The 12,701-nt window shown below is 49.4% G+C and overlaps 6 protein-coding genes and 1 pseudogene across 6 annotated transcripts, besides 5 other annotated features; 6 read left to right on the top strand and 1 right to left on the bottom strand.

Annotated features, from left to right (window-relative positions):
• Positions 1-1,063: 1,063 nt before the first annotated feature.
• TraAM80_07528 (uncharacterized protein) lies at positions 1,064-1,711 on the top strand (the record flags this gene model as incomplete). The annotated part of the gene is made up of 1 exon (XM_029384317.1): positions 1,064-1,711. One exon carries the CDS (start codon positions 1,064-1,066, stop codon positions 1,709-1,711), a length of 648 nt encoding a protein of 215 aa, XP_029235816.1.
• A 54-nt stretch (positions 1,712-1,765) lies between these two features.
• Positions 1,766-1,813: a microsatellite.
• A 190-nt stretch (positions 1,814-2,003) lies between these two features.
• Positions 2,004-2,033: a microsatellite.
• A 307-nt stretch (positions 2,034-2,340) lies between these two features.
• On the top strand, positions 2,341-4,188 carry TraAM80_07529 (uncharacterized protein; the record flags this gene model as incomplete). The annotated part of the gene is made up of 1 exon (XM_029384318.1): positions 2,341-4,188. The coding sequence occupies one exon, from the start codon at positions 2,341-2,343 to the stop codon at positions 4,186-4,188; it is 1,848 nt and encodes a 615-aa protein (XP_029235817.1).
• Positions 4,189-4,215: 27 nt separating this feature from the next.
• Positions 4,216-4,237: a microsatellite.
• A 575-nt stretch (positions 4,238-4,812) lies between these two features.
• TraAM80_07530 (uncharacterized protein) lies at positions 4,813-5,904 on the top strand (the record flags this gene model as incomplete). Its single annotated transcript, XM_029384319.1, has 1 exon — positions 4,813-5,904. One exon carries the CDS (start codon positions 4,813-4,815, stop codon positions 5,902-5,904), a length of 1,092 nt encoding a protein of 363 aa, XP_029235818.1.
• Positions 5,905-6,769: 865 nt separating this feature from the next.
• On the top strand, positions 6,770-8,536 carry TraAM80_07531 (putative DEAD box RNA helicase; the record flags this gene model as incomplete). Its single annotated transcript, XM_029384320.1, has 1 exon — positions 6,770-8,536. The coding sequence occupies one exon, from the start codon at positions 6,770-6,772 to the stop codon at positions 8,534-8,536; it is 1,767 nt and encodes a 588-aa protein (XP_029235819.1).
• A 321-nt stretch (positions 8,537-8,857) lies between these two features.
• Positions 8,858-8,885: a microsatellite.
• A 340-nt stretch (positions 8,886-9,225) lies between these two features.
• On the top strand, positions 9,226-9,966 carry TraAM80_07532 (HAD family hydrolase; the record flags this gene model as incomplete). Its single annotated transcript, XM_029384321.1, has 1 exon — positions 9,226-9,966. The coding sequence occupies one exon, from the start codon at positions 9,226-9,228 to the stop codon at positions 9,964-9,966; it is 741 nt and encodes a 246-aa protein (XP_029235820.1).
• Positions 9,967-10,163: 197 nt separating this feature from the next.
• Positions 10,164-10,214: a microsatellite.
• A 599-nt stretch (positions 10,215-10,813) lies between these two features.
• On the top strand, positions 10,814-11,392 carry TraAM80_07533 (COP-coated vesicle membrane protein erv25 precursor; the record flags this gene model as incomplete). Its single annotated transcript, XM_029384322.1, has 1 exon — positions 10,814-11,392. One exon carries the CDS (start codon positions 10,814-10,816, stop codon positions 11,390-11,392), a length of 579 nt encoding a protein of 192 aa, XP_029235821.1.
• Positions 11,393-11,684: 292 nt separating this feature from the next.
• On the bottom strand, positions 11,685-11,910 carry TraAM80_07534 (hypothetical protein; annotated as a pseudogene).
• Between the last annotated feature and the right edge of the window lie 791 nt (positions 11,911-12,701).

Consider the following 12,701-nt stretch of genomic DNA (forward strand, 5'->3'; position numbering starts at 1 on the left):
CAAAGACACAATAAAAAAAAAAAAATAGATGAAAAACTTGGGGCGTCATAATCTTCTTCTGTTGATGCTGTAAATAAATAAATAACATTTTCAATCCACTCTTTTTTTTTTTTCTTGCGTGGCCACACTCCCATTCTCCCTTTATCTCTCTCTCTCGTTGTGCATACGTGCATGTCTCTGCTTCGCTTCTCTTTGTTCGTCTCTCTCATCCTTTTCGCCTAATGGAAAAAAGATGGGACATAAACTAACAAACCTATAACCTTCTGTTTGTTCCTTTTTCTTTTTGGTGTATTGAGCACAGGTGTGTGTGTGTATGGGCGCTATTGCCTTCGTGTGCGTTTCCTGTTATTTCGTGGGAACTTATGATTTTACAACGTTGACACACGTGGGCCGCTGGTGCGTGGGGTGACGGGCAAGCACATTTCCATTGCTTACGGTTATGTGTGTGTGTGTGGTAACCCCATCAGCACCATACAAAAAAAAAAAAAAGGAACGCTTCCTTTTGCAATGAAAACTGAGTTTCGTTGGATTTTTCTTCTTTTCTCGACTACTCGCGCTATTTGGTGTTTATATGTCTACGTATTATTATTATTTGCTGTGTGTATGCGTGTATATGTGTCTTTGTCGTTACTGCTGCTCTTCTGCCTCTAGCCACGGTGGATACATTTCTCTTATTCTTTTTCTCTATACCTCTCTTCCCCTGTTTGGGTTCACCCACAATTGCTTTTCTCATTGCGGAGGCAGTACAGACAGTCTTGTGGGGTAGGAAGTAGATGAACACTTCACAGTTGCTGCTCGCGGTGGTAGGTGCTCTGGAGCGAATAACCGCTAATTCCGGGGGCACCTCGCTGCAAGATCCAAAAGCGGTCGCGCTCAGAGTACAGGACTTGCTCAGCACCCCCACCTTATCTCTGGTGCCCGCTGCAACGGAGGAGGGAACCTTTCCACACGGCGGAAATACATCTGAGGCTAATAATGGGGATATATCTGCTGCTTCGGTAGGTGACTCAGGCATTAGAGGTGGGTTCGGTGAAGCAAAACCCCTGTGACCTCCTTGCGGGAAATGGCAACTCATTTTGGAAAGAATAATCCATATACTGAGGGGGATTTGCAGGAAATATTTTATCTCCTGCGGAAACTTATTGACAGTACCCATTCAACATCGGAATGCACACACCTTGTATGTGTGGGGCCAAAGATTGATAAGTTGACGAAACTTATGAAATCCCTTGCAGTTGCCGATGCGAGAGCAGCCGTGTACATGCTTTCGCTATGCAGCAATCTTGCCGCGGTGAAGGAGTCAAGACTGCAATTAAATGCACCTTTGGTTTTGGACTTTGTTATGAATACGGTCCAGGCGCATCCTGCTGAGAAGCATGTTCTTTATGTCGCACTTGTGGCCATTTCGAATCTGGCGTATATGGAGGATGCAAGACTCAGTCGCGAGGATTGTGGGGTGCTTAGCCGACTCATATATCCCGTCTACATGGAGGGGCAGTTGGTGGAGACGTGGGCCGCGACGATCTGCAACATCACCGCCCATCACCCTGAGACAGTGCAGATATTTATAGAACTGGGCGTGGTGGAAGTTCTGGAGCGTCTCTTGTTATACGTTGGCGAGGACGGGAAAGTAGCCATCCGTTGTTTGCAGTGCCTTTCTAACCTTGCTGTGGGATTCACAGGCGGCCACCCTGCTGCCATAGCCGAATAACCAATGATTTTTGTGCTGAGCTTTCAGCTTGCGGGTGACATGCAGCAACACATATTTATATTTATTGTTGTTTTTGTGGTCTTTTTCTTGTTTGATTTGTTTGTTTGCGTGCACATGGGAGGGGGGGGGGGGGGAGTTTGTTCTTTTCTCAGCACCAGTTTCCTCTCTTTCTTTATTATCGTGTCGGCGCTGGGGTGAGCGGGACGTTTGTCGACGCGGGCATGTTTTTATGCAAAGTCGTGGCAAATATGGTGTCAAATCAACCTGCCCACACACATACCTTTGCCCTCTGAAAAAAAAAAAAAAAAAAACAAGAGCAAAAGTACATGAAACTCGCGGAGTTGCGCCTTTTGGCAATGACTGGCGGAGATGCGTTTTGTGTGGGCGCTCTCACTTTGCTTTCCAGCGTGTAGAAATTCATGGACTCGTTTTCCTTTTTTTTTTTTCTCTGTGCGTGGCAGCGCGGTCGCGTCCCCACCCACCGCTTAGGGCAGGGGAAGAGGTAATTATTTACGCAGCACCCACATAACACTCGTGACGCAGAGCTTCTTTCAAAACGTGGGCACTCTCAACTCACACACGCGCGCAGGCACCCTCCCATACACCCGTTGACGGCACGGTTTTGCAGCATGCCACCGAGTCCTCATAGTCCTTTGTGCACACACTCGGCTCCATCACTGCCGGAGCCGCTGCAATCAGACATTTTATTCACACCTCTTAATGCGCATGCGGGATACACGTGCACGGATAAGGGGCGTCGCTGTGCACCCGACCCCCGCAGAGTACGCGGGCAGTGGACAGACGTCGGTCTTCCCGACCTTATGGTCCCACTAGATAGACAGCAGACAACTGCACCGTGCATGTTGAGACCCCCCTATTTACGAGGACAAATTGCCCCAGCGGCGTGTTCGACCGGAAGGGCAACTGATGCCCGGAGCAATGCCATTTCGGTCTCAGTTGTTGCGCGGGTGGACTCTGCGAGGGAGAAAAGGGTCTCCTTCACGGAAGCGGTCCCAACGACAAAAGCAACATCCACCACAATCAAAGGCTCTGCGTCTCCAGTGGAGAAGGAAATGATGAGACATAACGTGGCAACATTACCTAATGCGCTGACCGCATACGAGGCTGCTCTTGCAGAGTACGGAACAAAGCTTTTGAGCATGACACGTAGACGAAAACGTGCGGAGCATCAGAAGAGTCGTGAACGCCTGAGCCGTCAAAAAGCTGTGAACGAGAAATACAGCGACTTGAGTCGACCACAAGCAGTGGCTGGATCTGGACGGTGCGTATCATCAGGTTCTCAGATGGGTGGCAATGCAGCGCAACGCCGGGAATGTGGTGACAGTAGCCTTGCGCTAGGTGCAATTGTGAGTTCATGTGCGAAGGCGAGGAAGGCGGAATCCGATATCGCTGCAATGCGAAGAGGGCCTGATAAAAAACGGTGTGTTCAACCAGCTGCGAGCCTTGATCATCCATGCCGCTCTCACAAAACGGATGTGGGTGTTGGCACCCCACATGCTCAAGTAAGCAGTCAAAATAAAGATGTTACGGGTGCATCTGCCTCCAGTGAGTTGGTAAGTGGTAACATTGAAATGGATGTTGAGGACGAAGGAGCAACTGAAACGCGTCGCGACTGCGATACCGGAGATGCCTCTGCTCGTAGTAGCAGGAGGCGAGACGGGTGGGCGCAGACGGATTCCTCTTATTGTATCAATTCCCTTGTGACTTCGCTTTCTGGTAGGAGGCAGGCCCTGAGGGAGAGAGGGGCAAAAGTGGCGGAGGACACGCTTGATATGACATGTCTTATTACACCGCCACATTTGACACCACCGCGACCTCTACAGCGTGCGTACAGCTCAGGACCTTTTACTTCCTGCATGAGTGTGGAATCAAGAAAAAAGAAAGGGACATTTTCTCGAATTTTCCCTACCTCTAGGGTTTCTTCTGCATCGGCGGTGGCAGACAAATCACTTGATATCGACGGTTGGGGGTTTCCAATGCGCACACGTCAGCAGAAAGCGTGTGATACGAGGCAGAAGGCTTTTGTGTTTATTCGACCACGACCCGACCCACGCCCCTTGCCTCGTTGCCATGAGTCGAGACCCTACTGTGATGATAAAGTGTGGTATCTGCGAGACGGTTTGCTTTGTGGGCGTGCGTGGGATGATGACGAAAACATGGACGCACACAGACTTTCTCTCCTCAAGTCTCGCGACCCAAGATGGCGGAGGGATGACGACATTCAGCGAAGCACCTTTACAAATATTGTGCCACAATATGTGCTGGATGAATTTGCGCATCGAGGCCAGGTTCGGAGGGCGTGGCGACGCTGGCGGCAGCGCCTTTGGGCTGTCCGAGTACATCCCCCAGCGCGATTTCATGATCCGGAGCCTACAGCGGGTGAAGGTGGCGAAAGTCGCTGGGCAGGTCTGATGACATGGATAGATGAATCGAAGCTTCCGTCAACGTTGCCGTGAGCAAGATAGTGCGGACTATATATATATACACACACATACACACACATACTTCATTATGAAATATTACATGGCGATAGATAAAGATGATTTGTACATTCCCGGATTGCGCCGCATGCGTGTGTGTTTTTTTTCCTTTGTTATTTGTGAGACACGTGAGGCACCATTTTTTCACTGACAAATTTAAACAGAAAGACGAAAGAATGGGGGAGAGTACGTCGGCTAGAATATCTTTTCCTCCCTTTGTCCTTTTTTGAACATTTTGATTGCTTCTCTTCTTTTTGTCTTGTGTTTTTGCTGTCCCGTCTGTAGTTTTGCTTTCGTGTTGTTGTTGTTTTTTTCAGCTGTTTTTTTTCTGGGGTGTTTCCAGTGTATTTTTCTCTTTCTCTCTGTGCGTGGCATCGCCCGCGCTTATTTCTCTTGTACGCGCGTGCATACGCAACTACTAGGACTTACGACTTCGGAAAAGCTGCGCTTCTGTCACCGGGGTAGGTAGAGATGAGAACGGTGGGCCCGCATGACAAAAAAGACGGACACACGCCTACTGGCGGCAATGCAGACAACATCCTCACCCGGGCGCCTGAATGGCAACACGCGACGGTTTTATCCGACAGTGGGCTGCCACTGATGCCGGCGTTCCCTGTACCTCAAAGCGAAGGCTCCACAGAGCACGAGTTTGACCGGGCTGCGGGATCACCAAGCCCCTTGCCTGTGGAGGCTTCCTCCGCTGTGGTGCGCGGTGAATCCTTACCTGAGAGTTCTCCACGCCTTATGGTCCGTGACGCAGTTGACTCCAGGAAACATTACACCAAGGACACCAATGAACAAGAGGAGTCGTACTCTCCCGCATCTGCTGCGGGACTACAAATTTCAGCTGATGATCTGCAACTCAGGGAGCGAGCTCCTCTTATGCCGCCGCCGCCCTCACCGGGTGAGGGTGACAGAAGGGCTGTGCTGCGGTCGCCGTTATACACAACTGCAAGTAGCGAGACTCACATGCGGGAGTTGCAACTTATGATACAGAAGAACTATGAGCAGCGAAGTGAGTTGGCCACTCTCCAGGCATCCCTGCGAGAGGCGCAGCAAGTAGCGGAGGCTCGTGAGGTGGAGTGCGTCGAGCTTCATCGACTTGTGGATAGGCTGCAGGCCGAACTGAATTGCCTGAAACTAGAATCCAGTAGACGGCTAGCTCGGTCGGACACACAAAAGTCTAGAAAAGGAAATCCCCGCGTTAATTTATCGTCACCCAACGTGCAGAGTGCAAACGGTGCAAGGGAGTCTCGATTGCTGAGGGAGAGTGAGAGTAAAACAGGGCAGGGGATGCCACTCAACAGAGAATCTTCTGCCATAGAGGCAAGACATAGTATTCATTTAAAGGCATCTATCGTCTCTGCGGTTGCTGATGCCAGTATGAATTTGTCTAGTAACTCTACCACGCTGGGTGAGCAGACTTCGCTTCAGCAGATATGCGAGGAACGTGATATGCTGGCGAAAGAGCTCGCACGAACAAAGGTTGTCGTCGCAGAGCAGGAGACCATCTTAGACAGGCTTGGGTTACATTTCCCGTACCCTGGTGCGGTGATTGGCGCCGCGCGTCGTATCATCCCTACGCTTGAGCTGCTGCGGAAAAAACATACAAGAAGGCTCCAGCCTCTTGTACTGAATTCCGCAACGCACATTGGAGAGTCTGAGCGGAATTATGAACCAGCTGAAGAGTGAAAAAAAAAAAGACATTTGTGTGCAGCTGCGGCGTCAACGGCGTCTCACGGCTGGTTGTGCTTCCCCGTCTCCACCTTCTTTTACTTTCTTCACTTATGCGGCTGAGCGTTGCTCCTTTGTTTTTTCCACTGTGCCCTTTTGCCTCCACCTCGCTTTGCGATCAACGGCGACGACAACGTCCCTGCTGCCGCTACAATGAAGTGGCTGCGGAGGGAAAAAAAAAACAGTTTCAGTTTTGCCGTGACCGAGCAACGCAGGCAATAATAAACACACATGGAGAAGGGAGGGAGGGAGGGAAATACGAAAATGGGGCTGGGGGATGGGGGAGCGAGTTGGATGTTTCTAGTCTTAATTTCTTCCTTTTCCTCTTTTTATATCGTCCTTCATTTCATGCGAAGGCTGCAACTGATGAGTAAAGGAACATCTTCTTCGTTGCCTTTTTTTTAGACGTTTTTTTTTTTTGACTTGTCTTTTGTTTACCTCCTCCCTATCGACGACTCTGCACGCTGTCATCTTTTGTGGCAGCAAATATGGGAGAGGGGGATGTCTGTATTGCCCCGTCTTCTTAATAGGCTTTTTTCCTTTTTTTTTTCTCCTCTTACGGCAGCCACGGAAAGAAGTGGATCTGAGAAACAGAGGTGAACAGGGAACAGCACCGACAAGGCGCAGGAAGAGCAAATTATTTAGTGAGGCATACACGCACAGTGCACACACTACACAGGGATAGTACTAAGGAGCTAAGTATATATATATAAGAATACACTTTTAGTGGAAGCCTTCTCTAATAATTACAAGGGGTGACTTTTTTGCTTTCTCTATTTGTTGACGAAAAGTCGCGTTATATATTATTCCTGTGCAGTGCAGTATGGAAGACAACTACAGTCCCTTCACTGGCTACCAGACGCTGCGGCGACAACAAGGAAGCTACAGCAACAATGACAGTGCTACGGGTCGGGGTGGCAGAAGGTCTGACCTCGATGCTCCAGCAGCAAAGATGAAGCCTGTCGATTGGGCAAACGTAAAGCTTATGCCAAGCAACTGGAAGGTAATTGATGCAAAAGCCATTCACCGCGCCTCTAATGCAAAGACGGCAGTTGTTCCAGTCAAAGAACTTACTGAAGACGAGTCCAAGGAGTGGCGTGAAACGCACACGATCTCTGTGTTTGGAGAAGGATGCCCGCCGCCGGTGACCACCTTTGATCAGCTCTCTTCGTTGGTGCCGGCGTATCTGCAAAAAAAACTTACTGCGCAAGGATTTGCATCCCCAACAGCGGTGCAAGCACAGGCATGGCCCATTTTGTTGCGTGGTCGCGATATGGTGGGGGTGGCAAAAACAGGTTCTGGTAAAACGCTCGCCTTTATGATTCCTGCACTCGCGCATATTGCGATCCAGGAGCCCTTACGCGTTGGTGATGGACCGATTGTGGTCGTTCTTGCCCCTACTCGCGAGCTCGCCCAGCAAATTGAGGAGGAAACAAAAAAGGTTCTTCCTCACGATGTGCGGTGTGGCTGCGTCTACGGCGGGTCTCCCAAGGGACCACAGCTGGGGATCTTGCGACAGGGCGTGCACGTTCTTGTCGCAACACCGGGGCGACTCATTGATTTCTTACAGATTAAGCGGGTGAATCTGTTTCGTGTGACGTATCTTGTGCTGGACGAAGCCGATCGCATGTTGGATATGGGGTTTGAGCCGCAGGTTCGCGCTGTGTGTGGGCAAATGCGTCCCGATCGTCAGACGCTGATGTTTTCAGCGACGTGGCCGAAGGAAATTCAGCGATTGGCGGCAGAGTTTCAAAAGGATTGGATTCGCATCAACGTAGGGAGTACCGAGCTCTTGGCTAACAAGGATGTGACGCAGCACTTTATCCTTACCCAAGAGTACGCCAAGACGGATGAGCTGAAAAAACTCATGGCGGATCATCGCAACCAACGTGTGTTGGTCTTCTGCAAGACAAAGCGGACAGCCGACGATCTTGAGTGGCAGCTGAAGCGGTGGGGCTATGATGCCATGGCCATCCACGGCGACAAGGAGCAGCGACAGCGTGAGTTTGTTTTGGAGCGCTTTAAGAAGGATCCAAGACTTTGCGTCGTGGCAACCGATGTTGCCGCACGTGGACTCGATATTAAGCAGCTGGAGACCGTCATCAACTATGACTTTCCAATGCAGATTGACGATTACGTGCATCGCATTGGGCGCACGGGGCGCGCTGGGGCAAAGGGAGAGGCGATTACACTCATCACAAAGAGGGAACAACAGATAACACAGGCGGTAGTCACGGAACTGATTGCGATTGTCGAACGGGCGCAGCAGCAGGTTCCTGACTGGCTCCGTGAATGGGGTGAGCAACAGCCGCGCTATCAGGTGATGAAGCGCAACCGCAACATGATGGGATTTGGCAGCAGTCGACACGCACCTATTCTGTATAACGGTAACCGGTCCTCATTTGACGCCGCGGGCCATGCTCACCACAATAGCAGCGCTAAGCAACAAGCGGAGGGCGGTGTTTTTGGTCTTACACGCCATAGCGGCAACGGCATCGTTCCCTTCTCATCCTCCAAGATTGAGTACAAGCGCTTCGACGACAGCAGCGATGACGATGCCGCCCAGCCGGCGAAGAGGCGGTTAAAGTAAAGGCAAAACAAAGCCAAAGTAATTTTTAGCCGGAAAAAAAGTGGCTGGAACAAAAAAAAAAGGCTGCAGGAAGAGGCAGGGAGTGGAGCGAAGGGTCAAACCGCTTAAGGAAGCAGTAATTTTCACTAAATCGTTTAGTTTAGTTTTATTTCTCGTTTAATGCCTCATTCACCTCTGCGTAAAGTAAACCATGTGGTTGCAGACGTCGACCAGATCTCTGACTGCCGCTCGTAGTTACTCCCGAGCGCTTGTCGTGAGATGTTAATGGGCCACTTGTGGAAAGACAACAGCCACAACCAAACCCCAAGAGGCTCGAGTGTGAGACGAAGAGAAGAGAAGAGAAAAGAAGTGGGTGTCGTGTGACGTCGAACAACTCCCAGACAAACATTGCTTTTCTTTGCTCGCCTAGGTGTTTTTTTCCCTTGTTTTTTTAAAAAAAAATTTATCCCCCCCTCTTCATTTTTTAAATGACCTCCTTCCTTTCCTGCCCTTTCCACCGTGCACACCTTTTATTGTTGTTGCTTTTGGTGGCCCTTCTGAGTTATTTTTGTCGTTTGTTTACTCCGTTTTTTTTTTCTTCCTTTTGCTTTGCACGTTTTGTTGAACGCTTTCTTCTGTTCTTTCTCCTTTTCTGGCTTTCTGCAGAGGGTGAGGGTTGCACATAATACACGGGCCAACCACGGAGGGACATGAATCGACTTGTGATTCTCTTGGATATTGACAATACGCTCTACCGCGACAAGGAGCAGGGTGGGATACTGCATCAGATGCAGGAGGGCCTTGTGGAGTACGTTGCAAATTTGCTGCAATTCTCAACGCAGGAGGCCGAGGCCTACGTTGTTCACAGCTATGAGAAGTATGGTTTGACCATCGCCGGCTTGATGCAAGAACATAAGGGTTTGGATGCCCAAGCTGTCACTGACTTTTTGTACAGTCGCTGTGACTTTAGCCAACTGCCTGAAGACCCCGGTCTCCGGGAGGTGTTGTCTCGCCTGAGGCAAAATCATCACATCTACTACTTGACCAATGCCCCACGAAGGCACGCCGAAACGGTATTACAGCGAATTGGCCTCAGCACTGAGGAGCTCATTATGCATGGATTCACCTACGAGGATCAGTGGGCACATACGGCACCGATGATCTGTAACAAACCTCATAGAAATACATACATTGCCGTCATGGATGCTGTGAGCAAAGGGTTGCAGTATAACGAGAAATTAACGGCCGAATGTATGGTAATGGTTGACGATACCGCCAGTAACCTCCTTGAGCCACTGGCGTTGGGATGGAATGCTGTGTGGGTCTCTCATGGCAATGTCATCCCAGATACTCTTTTGGCGCATATGAATACTGGGAAACTTTTCCTTATGAAGGATAGCAGTGAGCTCGAGGATGTCATTGGTCATGTCACGCTCAAGAGGAATCAGTAACTATAGCTCTAGTTATCTGCCTACCAGTGTGCATATACATGGATGTAAGCGTACACGTGTATATCAAATGGGGCTGGATCTTTTCCTTGGTATCTGCTTACTTAGGTTGACTTGTACAGCCTGTGATGAGTAAGGAGTATCTTCCTCTGGGAGTTTACCCATTTTTTTAAAAAAATATCTTTCTCTATATCTGTTGCTGTGTGTGAGTCTAAGTGTGTGTGCGTGTGTGAGGGGTGGGTGGGTGGGTGGGGACACACGATTTCCTGGACAAAGTAAACAACATTTTAAGGTGTGCTGTGACTTCCATTTGGTGCTCTTGGATACGCGTCCCTGTCGATGTGGCACCTCGCGAAGTGTTTCCGGCTTCGCCGCAACAGGGACCCTTTTGTTGCTCAGCGTTTACTTTTTTTTTTGTTTTGCACCTACTCATGCCGCTCGTCCTTACAGAAAGTGTGTGGACTACGAAGCAAAACCACCAAGACACACACACATGAGCTCAATGTGCAGTTACGATTGAATACAAACATGTGCGCAAGAGAGGGGGAATAAATTTCAAATGTGGCCAGCAGAGAGAGGGGGGGGGGGAAGCTGTAACTTGCGCAGAAAAAAAGTGGATTATTCCCTGTTACTTTGAGCTGCATCATGATATGATGTGGATTATTTGTTGATTGTTCTGCTTTATTTGTAGTTGCTTCTTGTGGCGTCTCTTTTAGAGTGTGGTTAGGTACGCAAGTGGTCTTGGGAGGCAACATTTCAACATTTACAAAAACTGCATTCACAAGAAGAGGTCAAAAGGGTCACTGCAAATAGATAACTACTTATCTATAAACGAATCAGGAGGAGCAACATGTGCCGTGTGTCTCTTTATATCACTTTTTTTCTGCCCTTGTTATTACTTTACATTACGGCCCCGGCGAATGCATCAGCTCGCTTTGTGCTGAAGGACACGCGCCCCGTCTGTTTTGTAGAGGAGGTGGACGAAAGTACTCGAGTCGTTTCCGGTGAGTACACACGTGTTGCAGGGGATTCACTCGATGTTCCTGCCCGCATAGTCGTGACAGACCCCAACGGGGAGGAGGTGTCAAGCAACGGGTTAATGTTAGGGACGCACGCTTTCACGGCACCGGTGAGTGAAGACACAGCAGGCCAGTACATGTTGTGTGTGCAAGTGACGAAAAAGGGATGGGAGGTGCCGTCAGAGGCGCGCGGCATTCTTGTGGAGTTTAACACGGACCAGAGGTCCAGGATCATTCCAGTGACAGATATGCCAATCCTCAAGCGCCAGAAGGTTGACAACCTGGAGGTGTTCACCTTCCGTGACTTTGGCGGCGAGCAGAAGGATATTTTGCGGCCAGCAGAGTACATTCGGCGCATCGAGAACGCCCTAGACAACTTAATTGCACTTGTTTCCGACTACACAAGATGAAATCGAACACCTTATAGGCCGCTTCACACGCATGCGACGCACCTCCGAGAGTACCTACACGCGAATATGGGTTTTTGGTATAATCACTGCCCTTGTTATGGTGGTGGTCACGTGGCTGCAGTTTATTTTTCTCAGGTCCGCCCTACGGCAAAAGAAGTTGGTGTAGGTGAGACACGATGCAACGAGCGGAAGGGGTATACTGCATCTGAAGGGCTGTCGCCAACAATCGTATCTACCACGCAGTAGGGAAGCTTTGCTGCGAAGGAGGAGGAGGTGTGATTGCGGCATCAGTAAACTCCAAAAGAACTCCTGTGGAGTAAAGAAAGAAAGCAAGCAACAGAGGAGGAAATAAAGAAAGGCGGCAAAACAACAAAACCTAGGAATGAAAAAAACAAAAAAAACACCACGATGAAAGAGCAAAGCAAAAAGTGGGGAAGAAGAAGAAAAATAAGACAAACAAAATGCAATAGAATTTTTCTATGGTAACTGAGGAAGAAGTTGGGCGTCTGTGCGTCGTGCCTCAATCCCACCTGAGGCTGCCACGCAATCTCTTCTCATATCATAAAAAACTACCTCGCGAAACTGCATCAACACCGCAGCAACAAACAGATTCTGGAGCGCACACACTAAAAACGTGTAAAAGCGAAGAAGTCCTTATGTGTCTCCCAATCTTTCAATACGTTCTCGACCATTCCCTTTTCTTTCTTTCTGCTTCGAGCTTTAGAACACTCCTTAGCGTCGCTCATGCAACTAACATCCATAAATAGCTCCTCTCCCGCCTCATTTTGAGAGCACAACCTACAGAGTAAAATACCCCAAACATTTCACAATGGGCGGTCCTATCCCGTACTCCTGTGATGAAAACGATGTCTCTGCGTCTGAAAGCATTACAGGCGATGAGTTTGACCGAAAACACGAATCACTCCACTCTGACAGTAGAAATCCCCGACCCTTGCATTTGACACAGGCGTCTACTGGAGGGACTTTGGCAACTGCCTGCTTTCGACAAGAAGCGATGAGACACAAATGGATCGCTGACACTGAGAACTTCACCTGCTTGAGAACCCCGTTTTTTTTCATTCACTCTCTGATCTTTACTCTTGGGGCTGCCTCTGCCTCCTCCTTCTTCCCCTTTGTTTTCCTTTTCCGCCGTTGCTATCCGCACCAGCCGGCTTGCACTTGCCCGCGATGATTACAAGAGCAATTCCATCCTCACCCTGGCGGGAGGTGTTCTGTGACGAGAAGCCAATTGACCACAAAACCAAGATCTGCAATGAGGGGAACTGCCATTTCTTTGGCGACGCTGTAT

Source organism: Trypanosoma rangeli (genome assembly GCF_003719475.1).
Source record: "Trypanosoma rangeli strain AM80 chromosome Unknown Tra_15.4_contig_00318, whole genome shotgun sequence".
NCBI classification, from domain to species: domain Eukaryota; phylum Euglenozoa; class Kinetoplastea; order Trypanosomatida; family Trypanosomatidae; genus Trypanosoma; species Trypanosoma rangeli.